Raw genomic sequence first — 11,043 nt, forward strand, 5'->3', positions numbered from 1 at the left:
GGTTTTGATAATTAATGCATGCTGATTGGATCGAAAAACCATTCAACAAAATTCGCCTCATGCGGATACATATACCTGGACATCCTCAAAATGCATTCACTCCCCACTTGAAAATTGTATCATCGATCACATCTATCTACAAAAGAAAAGCTTGGAGATAATCTAATAAAATAAAAAACCCCTTTATCACTAGAATTTCATATTTTAATTAAATACAGATTTCATCTCTTCGGATGAGGAAGAGGGATTCAAAACATACATGACTCTTTAACAAAGGAATCCTTACAAAGTTAAACACCTACTCTTATCTCTTAAGATTTTATTTATTTACTTTTTTTTTTTTTTTTTTGGGTAACCCAATGTTACAGCTTAGCTGCTTTAGGGAAGGGGGATTTGAGACAGTAGGAGATGTTGAGCTATAAGGATCTAGACTATCTATTAAAGTTAGCCCTCTATTCTTTCATTAAAGCAAGATCTTTAAAATTCCAAGAAATAACACAAGGAAAGCATAACATAATTAAGAAAATGGTACAGAAGTACTCTTAGTCTTCAACAGTCACATTCAGTCAGTGAAATAATACAACATTTGCGTCTGAAAATTTATTTTGCTATTACTTTTACAAAATTTTATTCTGTCAAATTTCTTCCTTACCTCATTAGAGGAATATGAAGAGCAATTTATAATTTCCAGATTGAATAAAGAGAGCACGATATAGCAGAGAAGGGGGGAATCCAACTTACAAACTCATAACAGGTAATATATAGTTGCACGTTGCAAAGGAATACATGATTATAAAAGCACCACGGCACAAAAATATTGAAAGCAAATAAGAGCCATCATCATATAGTTAATACAGCAGAAAATCTGGCAAATCCATATTGTATACAAGACATTCATAAATAGAACTAAGAGGAGCACCAACGCCACCACAATAGTAGTGCCTTCAACATACTCAATGTCACAAAAAACACAAGGAGAAGAACAGAGAGAGAGAGAGAGAGAGAGAGAGAGAATAAAGCTAAAATCAAATTTAGATGGCACCCCACACCATCTTTCTACAGCCAATGAGCAAAATCGCAAGTTAATGCACTTCGAACACAACGAGGCCAGTCTTCAGGCTTGAAACGGTTAAAGATCACTGTACATAGCAGAAACAAAATCAAATAAAAAACACCAAGAATGTGAATTTCCTAATACACTGACACTACCATCTATGCCCCTTAGCCTTAAATAATGGCCCTCAAATGAATGTCAAAAGGCCAGGTACACCTAAACCCTGTTATTCTATAGGTCAATGTCAAGGCTCACCTACTAGCCAATAACCAGCAATAGTAAGACACATAGGTTTACAAACCACTCCATGAAATAGCAACATATAAAACATTCCCAACAAACTGCAAATTTTCAGCAGCAACATCACATTTAATGACCACCTCCTCTTTCCCATTTAAAAACATTTCCATCAGAAGGAATTAGAGGCTAGCTACTTGGACACAATGTGAGTTACTTGATAACAAAGCTGTCCAGCCTCACTAGCTAAAATAAGCCTCCAGACATATACTAATAATTTCACAAAAAAGAAAAATACAGAGAAAAAGAAACTGAAGCTCACAACATTAATTACCTGCTGTGGCTGTTGGTAAGCACCAGGCTGCTGGTAATTTCCGTATCCAGGATAGCCTCCATAGTAAATGTTAGGGTCTTGAGCAGGAGGTGCATATGTATATGCATCATATCCTTGTGGGTACCCATAATATGCAGCACCATTCCACTGGGCCTGGTCCGGCTGAGTCTAAGCCAATCCAATAAATATATTATTTTAATTATCCAGAATACATGGAAACAACCACTATTAACAAGGTTATTCAAAAAATAAAAACCTGTTTGTTTGAAGGACTCCGCCCCCATGAAAGTCGAATGCTTTGTCCTCCCAACTGAGTTCCATTCATTAATGCTAATGCTTGCTCTGCACAAGCTCTGAAGTACAACCACAGATAAAATTAAAAGAAGATTAGATTGGGAGAGAGGAAGAAAGAAAGTTAAAAACTAAAAATAGGAAACAAAGGGTGGCCACTTATAGGTAGACTTGTCTTGACTTGATACCTGTTAGCAAATTGAACAAAACCACAGCGCTTTCCTACAGGAATTTTCACATGAACAAGCTCACCAAACCGGCTAAAAACCTGTCTCAACAAGTCATCTGTGACAGTTGAATCCAAACCCCCTACAAATATCTGCAATCAAGAGTGTCAAGAGTCACTAGCATATAGCAGGAAATAAATGATACCAGAATTAAAACAAGCTACCCACTGTTGTATTATTTGGATCATTCTCCCCCTGGGTTCCTTGAGTATTCTGGTAAGTAGTAGCTGCAAACGACAAATACATGTGACTAACAAATAATAACACTAAAATAAAGGAGCTGTCAGGGTATTTATGTATATGAATGTGTGTGTGTGTGTGTGTGTGTGAGAGAGAGAGAGAGAGAGAGAGGGATAGCATGTGTGTGTGTACAGGTAATTCAAAGATTGTGCCCAACAATTCAAGATATTCTGAACTTTTGACATTTTGAATTAATTTAACATGCATCAGGAATCAAAATGTGAATAAGCTAGTTTCCCCAAACACAATCAAATCAAATTAAATAACTTATAGTTCTTCTATGATTAAAAAAAATGAAATCATGGATTTGTTTGGTTATAATACAATCAGGAAATAGCACATGCCAATCAACAGAGCAGAAATACCCCTAAAAAGAGTATCATGAATGTATCATCATAGCATTGTTGACGGTTCTAAAGCCTCCAATATAGTTTCTTCATCTATGAGCTATTGCTTTTAACATTCGCACAAACTACTTGTGGTGAGCTTTCCCCATCAAGTTTCCAAATTCACATAAAACCTCCTTATATCCAATTATTTACAAACAAGCACTCCTGAACAATGTTACCTAGCAATCAATAGATGGCTCAAGACCAACCCTAAATATAATATAATGGTCAAATTGTTGACTCCCCACCCCTCTCTTTCTAAATGAGGCCATCTGCCCAAAGAACAAGGAAAGGCATGAACTAGTTCAGCAACAAACATCATCATAATTAAATTATCGAGAACATATAAATGAAAATACATCTCTCTCACACACACAAGATAAACACAATTAATAGAATCTTCCGAAACATTACAAAGGAATGTGACAGTTCAAAGAATAATAAAAAGAGTGAAGACTTGGACAGATATGAGAAAGTTTTAAATATAAGCAGGTTGTGCTTAGAAATTGAATAAGGTAAGTCAATCAATTTTTCAGAACACAAAGAAGGAAACACGACGAGGGGCCTTAACCTTCCAAACACTCTTCCAAGGAAATATAATGGGCATGGGTCCTCTTAACTTATTATAAAAAGAGCGGACAGTAAAATTCCCATTCTTCGACAACTTCCATCGCATACAGTCCCCATTCTCAGTTGGAGGTAAATTAGAGCCCAAAGTACGAAGAAATGCATCCACATCACCCATCACCCATTTCCCAATCATTTGGTTTAATAAAATAGTGCATTGAAACAAACAAGGTACTTTGTCCTTGGCCACCATGTGCAGTTTTAGCATGAAATATTAAAATATTGAAGCTTCAAAATAAAATAATAACCTCTTACAATCACACATGGACCAAAAGATTTGGAAAGAATTTGCATCCAACCTGATGTAAAGAGCACAAGGGAATGGATTCATAGAAGGAGCAAAGAACAAAGGTTCTCCAAGATTCATGCAAGCTAAAGAACATTGGAAAGGAAATATACAGAACTTGGAAAAGGGCTGAATTTAAACTTGACTGGGAACTCTTAATATATAAGGAACTGGAAAAGTAATTTAAAATGTAGCATAACAAATGCCACAAGGGATAAAAAAGTATGAACTTCATGACATAAACAAAATAACTGACCTAAAATGAGGCCACGCATTAAAGTGGAATCATTTCAGCTGAAATCAGTTCCAGGCCCCCCAAAATGAGAGCCTCTCGGTGTCCTGCTTTAAGACAACATGAGTTTTATATAAGTTTTTGCATGTTTTAACAGAATTAAATGTGCCCAAGTTTACAAAGGTAAGTACTGGAACGAAATGACTGTAAGTTCCGCGAATCTTCAAATGAACTACGGAAAATCTTCAAATTAAGGAAGACTGTTTTGACAATCGACATCAGAAAAAAAAGCCAACAGCATCTAACTTACCATTTTAACCAATAATAGCATATAAGTTAATAGACAGATACCAAAAAAAAAAAGAAAAAAAAAGAAAAAAGAAACAGAAACAAACAAGTAGAACAAGCAATAGCAAAAATCAACCAGAAACATTTAAAGTTACTTTTTAGTGCAGCCATACTAACTAGCAAGCAAAGCATTACTATCAATACTAACCACAACACATACCTTTCTGATATTGCTGTCCACCAACAACAGGCTTTTTGGTAGCAGCTGGGCCAATGCGCATGGGCCTCGAAGAACAATATTGGCCATTCATTTCAGTCATGGAACGCAACTGTTCACCTTCATCACCAAACCTGACAAACCCATATCCCTTAGAACGTCCAGTGGCCCTATCAGTGACAACTTTTGCACCCTTCACTGAGGTGTATACAGTTTTAAAGGTTTCTTGAAGCATGTAATCAGTAACATCAGCCGCCAAATCCCCTACAAAAATCGTATAATCAGGACCATCATCTTGACGCCTCTCCCCAGCACCAAGTGTAGCCCAGTTCAACCGGAAATTCTGCTCAGTGTTTGGCATCACCTTTCCATTACAGGATTGCAATGCCCTGTCTGCTGCATTACGACTTACAAATTCAACGAAACCATAACCATCAGATATCTGAGTTTGCTTATTGCGGATAACCTTAGCAGATACAACCTGAGATAACACAATGAGACAGACAATAAGATATCATTAGAATACCACAATTACACAGGAACAATAAAACAGATAATGAAACAATTTCATTTGTATACTCCCCCCATGTACTGGGGTTGTGACCCTCATGCATTTTTTTTTTCCTTTTAATGGATTTTTTTTACATATAAAAAAAAATAAAGATTATGGAACAATTCGATTGGATTAAAAGGAATAGAATACAAAAAAGAAAATCAATCTTTATGTTTATTTCGTATTAAGCACAAATTGAAACGAAACCATAACACTCAAAAATTTAGATTTCATGCCTAGTTTTCACAGAATCAAAATTAAACCAAAATTGAAATCACTACCAAACATACCCACATTCAGCTTTGCAATCAAAATTCAATCTAGATAGTTCTAACAAAAAAAAAACCCAAACCAAACACCCATCAATCAAAATCGCAAATCCAATATTCAAAAACCCTAATTTGACGATATTCCACATCAAATACAAAAAAAGAACCTTTTTTTTTTCCAAAAATTTCAAAAACCCAAACCAAACAAAACCCTAAATCTCACACATACACATAAAATTTAAAAAAGTTATACCTCTCCGGTATGAGCGAAGCAGCTGAGGAGGTAATTCTCTTCCATCCAGGGAAGCAAGTCTCCGATCCAGAGAGAGCGGATCTCTTCCGACCCGGCAGTCTGTTGGGCCGAGTACTGGGCCTGGGCTTGGGCCTGTTGAGGCTGGGCCCATCCAGACTGTTGTTGTGGGACCTGCTGCTGTTGTTGCTGTTGCATCATCCACTGCTGCTGCTGTTGTTGCTGCGCCGCCGCAGCGGCAGCGGCGTGCGCCTGCTGGTACTGCTGTTCCGACGGCATCTGCTGTGGGACCACCCCGGATGCTGGCTGTTGCATCATTATGGAACTTTTTTTTTATATATGAATATTAAAAAAGAAAAAGAAAAGAATGAGTCGAATCTAACGGAATGGAGGTTTTGAACCCTAGGGAAGGAGAGGGATAGAGAATCGGTGAGAGAGAGAGCGAGTGTCGAGATATTTTTAGGGGTGTGGGGGAGTTTATATAGAGGGGGTTAGAGAGAGAGAGAAAGAGAGACACGTGGATTGCAAGTATTGGCTGGGGTTGTGATAGGGCAGGGCTGCGTGGTGGTAGTTTTATTGGGGTTTTTTGGGCTTATATGGTTGTGGATTTTGGGCCTTCCTTTTTTTTGGTTCTTTGGGTTTTGGTGTTAGTTTGCTAATTTTTTTTTAAGGGACAAGTTTTTTTTTTTTTTTTTTTTTTTTTTTTTTTTTTTTGAGAAATAAGGGGCAAGTTTGTGTCATGTGTATTTAACATGTTGAGATTCGACCTTATGTCTAAAATCTAAATCTTAGCGTGTATGTTGTGTGTATTATTACACTGAATACAAGTTGTGTCTTTTTTTTATTTTTAAATAGTGTGTTTTTTGATAAACATTTTTTTGGTTAGCTCGATGGGGGTTGTTAGTTTGTTTAAATCCATTTGCTTACTGCCCTAGGTCTAAATTAAATTATTGGATTATATAAATCTTACCGTTTACATTCTTATTAAATTGTTAATAGTGTAATGTTATTTTCATATGGAACTATTATTAACATTACTTTTATTGTACACTAATCACAACCTACAACCTCAATATTTTTGAAATTTGTTATGTTGTTAGATAGATTTATTATTCTTAAATTCTTTTCATTAATTTTGAAATGAGTAAATTGAATTTTAACACATCATCAATATTGAAATACACACACATATATAATAATTTTTAAATTATTGATGACATAGTCAAATATAATCTACACATTTCAAAACAAATTGATAATTGTGGGGCCCGGCCCAAAAATAATGGGCTATTCCAAATCCAGGCCCGTCCGAGGAGCTTCCTATCCGAAGAGGAACCACACATGAAGCATTACTCAGTCCCAATAACGCTCAGGAAACCTGTCCGAGGAGTAAATCCTCCTCGGACATCACGAAGCCCAGATGAGAAACTCTCCACAGCTAATTCAGTTCATCCTCTCTACATATAAAATGAATAAAATCCAAAATATCTCACGAAAAGCTACCACCACATTAATTGCGCCCTAACCAACCTCTTGGCCGCATTAATGAGGAAAAGACCCCTGAACAGTGCCACCTAGGTCTCTGCAACTCACAAAGGGAGTGATGAAGGCGGCTGATGGGACAGGTGCTCAAGTAGATGCTTAGATGATCAACAAGTGTAAGGTTGAGATGAAAAGATGAGGGCTATATAATGTAGTGGAGTCCCTCAAAGAAGGGGACGGAAAAAACTGTATTAAGGCTTAAAAGGAATACAATCATACGTGAGAAATCCTCCTGGTGTCTTTTATCTTTTGCAACTGTATTATCCATGCATCCGACCGAACAGGCTCACTGAAGCCAAGTTCTTTCACCCATTCTCTACAAACATTTATTGTGGGTTGCGACTTGGACCTAAGCCTGATCAATAGAACTTGGGCCAGGAAAATCGTGCAACTACAATAATATTTTAAGAACTCTATGGTAGTGTTACCCTAAAAACTCTAGATGATCATAATCCTAAAGCATTAGACACGTTTCTTTAATTAGTTAAGATCTTACTCTCCCACAATGTGATTTGGCCTTTTCATAATTTTCCTTGAAGTGGAAGAAAGTTCTTTTATCTTATTAAGTGATGGTTCCAACAAGTATTTATATCTGCTTTTATTCACATTATTTATTTAATAGTTATAAAATTTGTTCAATGTCTATGGGTCAAAAGATCATATATGCATTGAAGGTCTTATAAACGGTCACATCACGTATTAGAGGAGATTCCTTTAACACAATTTGGAATAAACTGTCTTTTATTTTTGGTTCTTTAACAAAAAAATAAAAAAAATAAGACTCAAAAGACTCAACATATGCGGAAGTATGAAGGATGAGTGAACTAGGTGGACACATGGGCCTTAGTTGATGGCCTTCTTTTTTTTTTTTTTTTTTACAAAGGCCAACTTGAAAGCCCAACCAACAAAACAGCCCAAGGCCACTCAAAGGAAATTATTTTGGGGGAACTTTTGGAGGTGTGGCGTGGAGGGCCCAAGAGAGATATTTTTTTAACCAAAAAAAAAAAAAACCTTTTGAGCTCAATGGAAAAAGGAAGCATGTAGGCTTGGAACACACCCTTCTATGATATCCCAACGTGTGAGTCAAGAAGCGAAAGAATGGTTCATTGCTACTATTTCACTCCTTTTTTAGGCTTACTTGTTGATTAGCATTTAGTGTCATCACCATTGCTCACTTACCTTCGAGAGAAATGTAAACCCCGCTACCAAATTACACAAAATCAACACTAGCCCAACCCAATTTCACTTCCGCATAAAACTAACAACTCAAAATTACTAACAAAAAAAAGAGAGAAATCAGTCAAGACTCATCACTCATGAGCAAAACCTAAGGATTATTCCACAAATGCCTAGATCCTTTATAAAAGCCAAGTGGGTGGGAACATGAATGCGAGATTCACCAACCTTAACCTACTTCATTAATTACCATTATTCCACAAATGCAACATTTTTGTGCAAAATACAGCAAAGGCTAAAACCAAAAACAAATTTATTGGGTTCTTGATTACACGTGGATAATTCACTCTCTCAATCTCACAGATTTTCCTTTTTTTTTGGGTCACATTTTAAGGTCTATATATTTTTTCACACAATTTCTATTCATAGGGAGGAAATTTTTTTTTTTTTTTAATCTTATTACGTGATGATGTAGGATCCTAAAAAGCATTTACATGTATTTTTAATTACATGATTTATTTGATATTTATAAAAAAATAGATGTCTTAATGGGTCAAGAAATAAGATGTTCATTAAAGGCACATTTTAATTGCTCCTTTAAATGTGCATTAAAAAGTTATCCCAAAAAAAAAAAGTGCACTAAAGGTCTTATACACGATTACATCATGGATTAGAAGAGATTCCTCTAACTCAGTTTGGAATAAAATTTTGTCTTTTATTTTTGTTCTTTAACAAAAAATATAAGGCTCAACATACAAAAAGGCGCTATGGAGGCTAGGTGAACAGTGAACTGGGTGGACATGTAGGACCTCCAAGGTTATTTTTGTATGCAATCAATAAATTGAAATTCAACATCTAAACAAAGAACATTGTAGCTTGTTGAAAATTTAAGAATATCATATCTTTTGTTTTGTATCCAGTAATACTCTTTAAAGTACCAATAAATTTCTATGCTTATTGCTTAATGCCTTAACTTGAGTATTAAATTTTACTTCTACAGTTAGAATCATGTGATAACATTAATATATAAATTATTAAAATTCGAGTTTTTGTTTGTAATATAAGTCTACACTCTACAGTGTTTATACCTTTTTGGTGAAACTAGTAGTATGTTTGTAAGTACTAATTGCTTTTTTTATTGGAGCAAGATTAAAATGTGTAGACATCTAAGTGCTCTCAAGGACTGATTCTTATGTGTGTAGGTGGGTTTTATAAATTTTGGTTTGCTAAAGTTTGTTATTCTCCGCTTGTTGATTTCCACTCTTTCTTTGGGCAACAATAGAATGGGCCAGCTGATGAAGCTATTTAATGTCTAAGGTGATCTTATGTTTGTTATTTTGGCTGTAGGAATGTAGCATTTCAAAGATGGTGAAAAGTGCAATCATGCAAAGATGATAAGAAACTCTGTATTGTCCTTTTATTTTTTTGGTCAGAAATTAATATAACTAGTTGCCGCGAGTGATGCGTGGAAAAATTTAAAGTTTTTTTTTTGGTTGAGTGCAAAATGTAACTAGTAGATGAGACTTATAAGTATTAATCTCAAACTATTTTTAAATAATGTGATTATTTTCTAACAAAATATAGTTGATATAATATATTAGATTTTCTAAATTAAACTACCTTTATTTGTTATTTGAAGGTATTTTAAATTTTGTAAGATTTTCTTTTCTTTCAAGTAAATATAAACATAATACATTTTACATTCAATTATTATATAATGTAAAATATTTTGTAAATAATCTAATGCTTGATACTTATGAGCTAGTAAGGATTACAAATGTGGAAAGTGGAAACACCATGTTGTCAATGGCAAAATAATAAAATTTGATTAATGAATTGCAACTTGGTTGGGTTCTAAACTTTTTTAGCCTCTAGGAACTCAAATGGAAGATATTCAATTAGTTCATCACTAATATGTTCCTGATTATTTTGCATTTCTTTTTTTTTTCTTTTTTTCTTTTTGTTGCTATAATCATTATGTGGAGAAAAATAATAATAATAATGATAAAGGGAAATGAGCAATTAGTTGTTGATTAAACATGGTTCCAAACCATTTAGATAGCTTTTGTTGGGATCTGTTATTTATTTTTGAGAGGAAATAAAAGAGGTCATTGAAACTGATTATGTAAAACATGGTCCAAAACCAAAAATAGCTCACTCAAAACTCAAAACACTTTATGCATGTCCTTATAAAGAAAGGGGGGAAAAAATGAAACTCAATTAGCCAAGTAATTGTGAATACAGTATTCACGTATAGACTTTGAATAATGAACACTCTTGGAGTAATAAAAGGGCGAACATATTAGAAAGGTGAAGAAACCGGGATTTGTGAGGTACCTTTCATTTCATTTCATGTACTCTATTAATACTAATGCTGCATACAAATCAAGGTGCACATTCAAATCATACCCCTTCTGGAATTTTATTTATGATTATTCCTGTTTGGTTGCTCAGAAAATATATATAGCAAAAAGAAAGAAACTCGGTTAAGTCAGTTTATGTTTTTTAGTCAATTAACTCTTTCTCTTTCTAAAATTGAATATAAAAAAAAAAACAATGAAAGACTCACCTACTATCAAGCCAAGATATGCTTATTAGGCTAAGCTGAGTGGAAGGTTAAGTAATTCCATGTTTGTAGCTTTCAAAATGTCTCTGTTTCTAAATAGAAAGTAAGGCTTAATTTATCTATGTATGATTGTATAATGAAGAAAAAAGATATAAAATAAAATGATTTTTGTTATTTGGGTGTCATGAAATGGTAATAATTTGGTTTATATTTCAATTGCAGTTGTGGGATGATGAAGGTGGTAAGGTTAAAGGAGGAGAAATTC

General features: G+C 34.6%; 1 protein-coding gene across 1 annotated transcript; it reads right to left on the minus strand.

Annotated features, from left to right (window-relative positions):
* Positions 1 to 760: 760 nt before the first annotated feature.
* On the minus strand, positions 761 to 5,940 carry LOC115955247 (polyadenylate-binding protein RBP45C). Its single transcript, XM_031073321.1, has 7 exons — positions 5,498 to 5,940; positions 4,426 to 4,903; positions 2,312 to 2,370; positions 2,105 to 2,235; positions 1,882 to 1,978; positions 1,626 to 1,793; positions 761 to 1,139 (listed from the first exon to the last, which is right to left on the minus strand). The coding sequence occupies exons 1-7, from the start codon at positions 5,810 to 5,812 to the stop codon at positions 1,137 to 1,139; spliced, it is 1,251 nt and encodes a 416-aa protein (XP_030929181.1). The 5' UTR covers positions 5,813 to 5,940; the 3' UTR covers positions 761 to 1,136.
* Positions 5,941 to 11,043: the final 5,103 nt, after the last annotated feature.

This window comes from Quercus lobata, chromosome 8 (assembly GCF_001633185.2).
Source record: "Quercus lobata isolate SW786 chromosome 8, ValleyOak3.0 Primary Assembly, whole genome shotgun sequence".
Lineage (NCBI taxonomy): Eukaryota > Viridiplantae > Streptophyta > Magnoliopsida > Fagales > Fagaceae > Quercus > Quercus lobata.

What these genes read in the sequence shown, in the direction of transcription:
- LOC115955247 (XM_031073321.1), bottom strand. Translation starts at nt 5,812, where the DNA reads ATGATGCAACAGCCAGCATCCGGGGTGGTCCCACAGCAGATGCCGTCG. An exon ending in TTTGTTCAATTTGCTAACAG is followed by an intron (nt 1,979 to 2,104) that starts GTATCAAGTCAA and finishes GTTGTACTTCAG; the next exon opens with AGCTTGTGCAGAGCAAGCAT. An exon ending in GGAGTCCTTCAAACAAACAG is followed by an intron (nt 1,794 to 1,881) that starts GTTTTTATTTTT and finishes GGATTGGCTTAG; the next exon opens with ACTCAGCCGGACCAGGCCCA.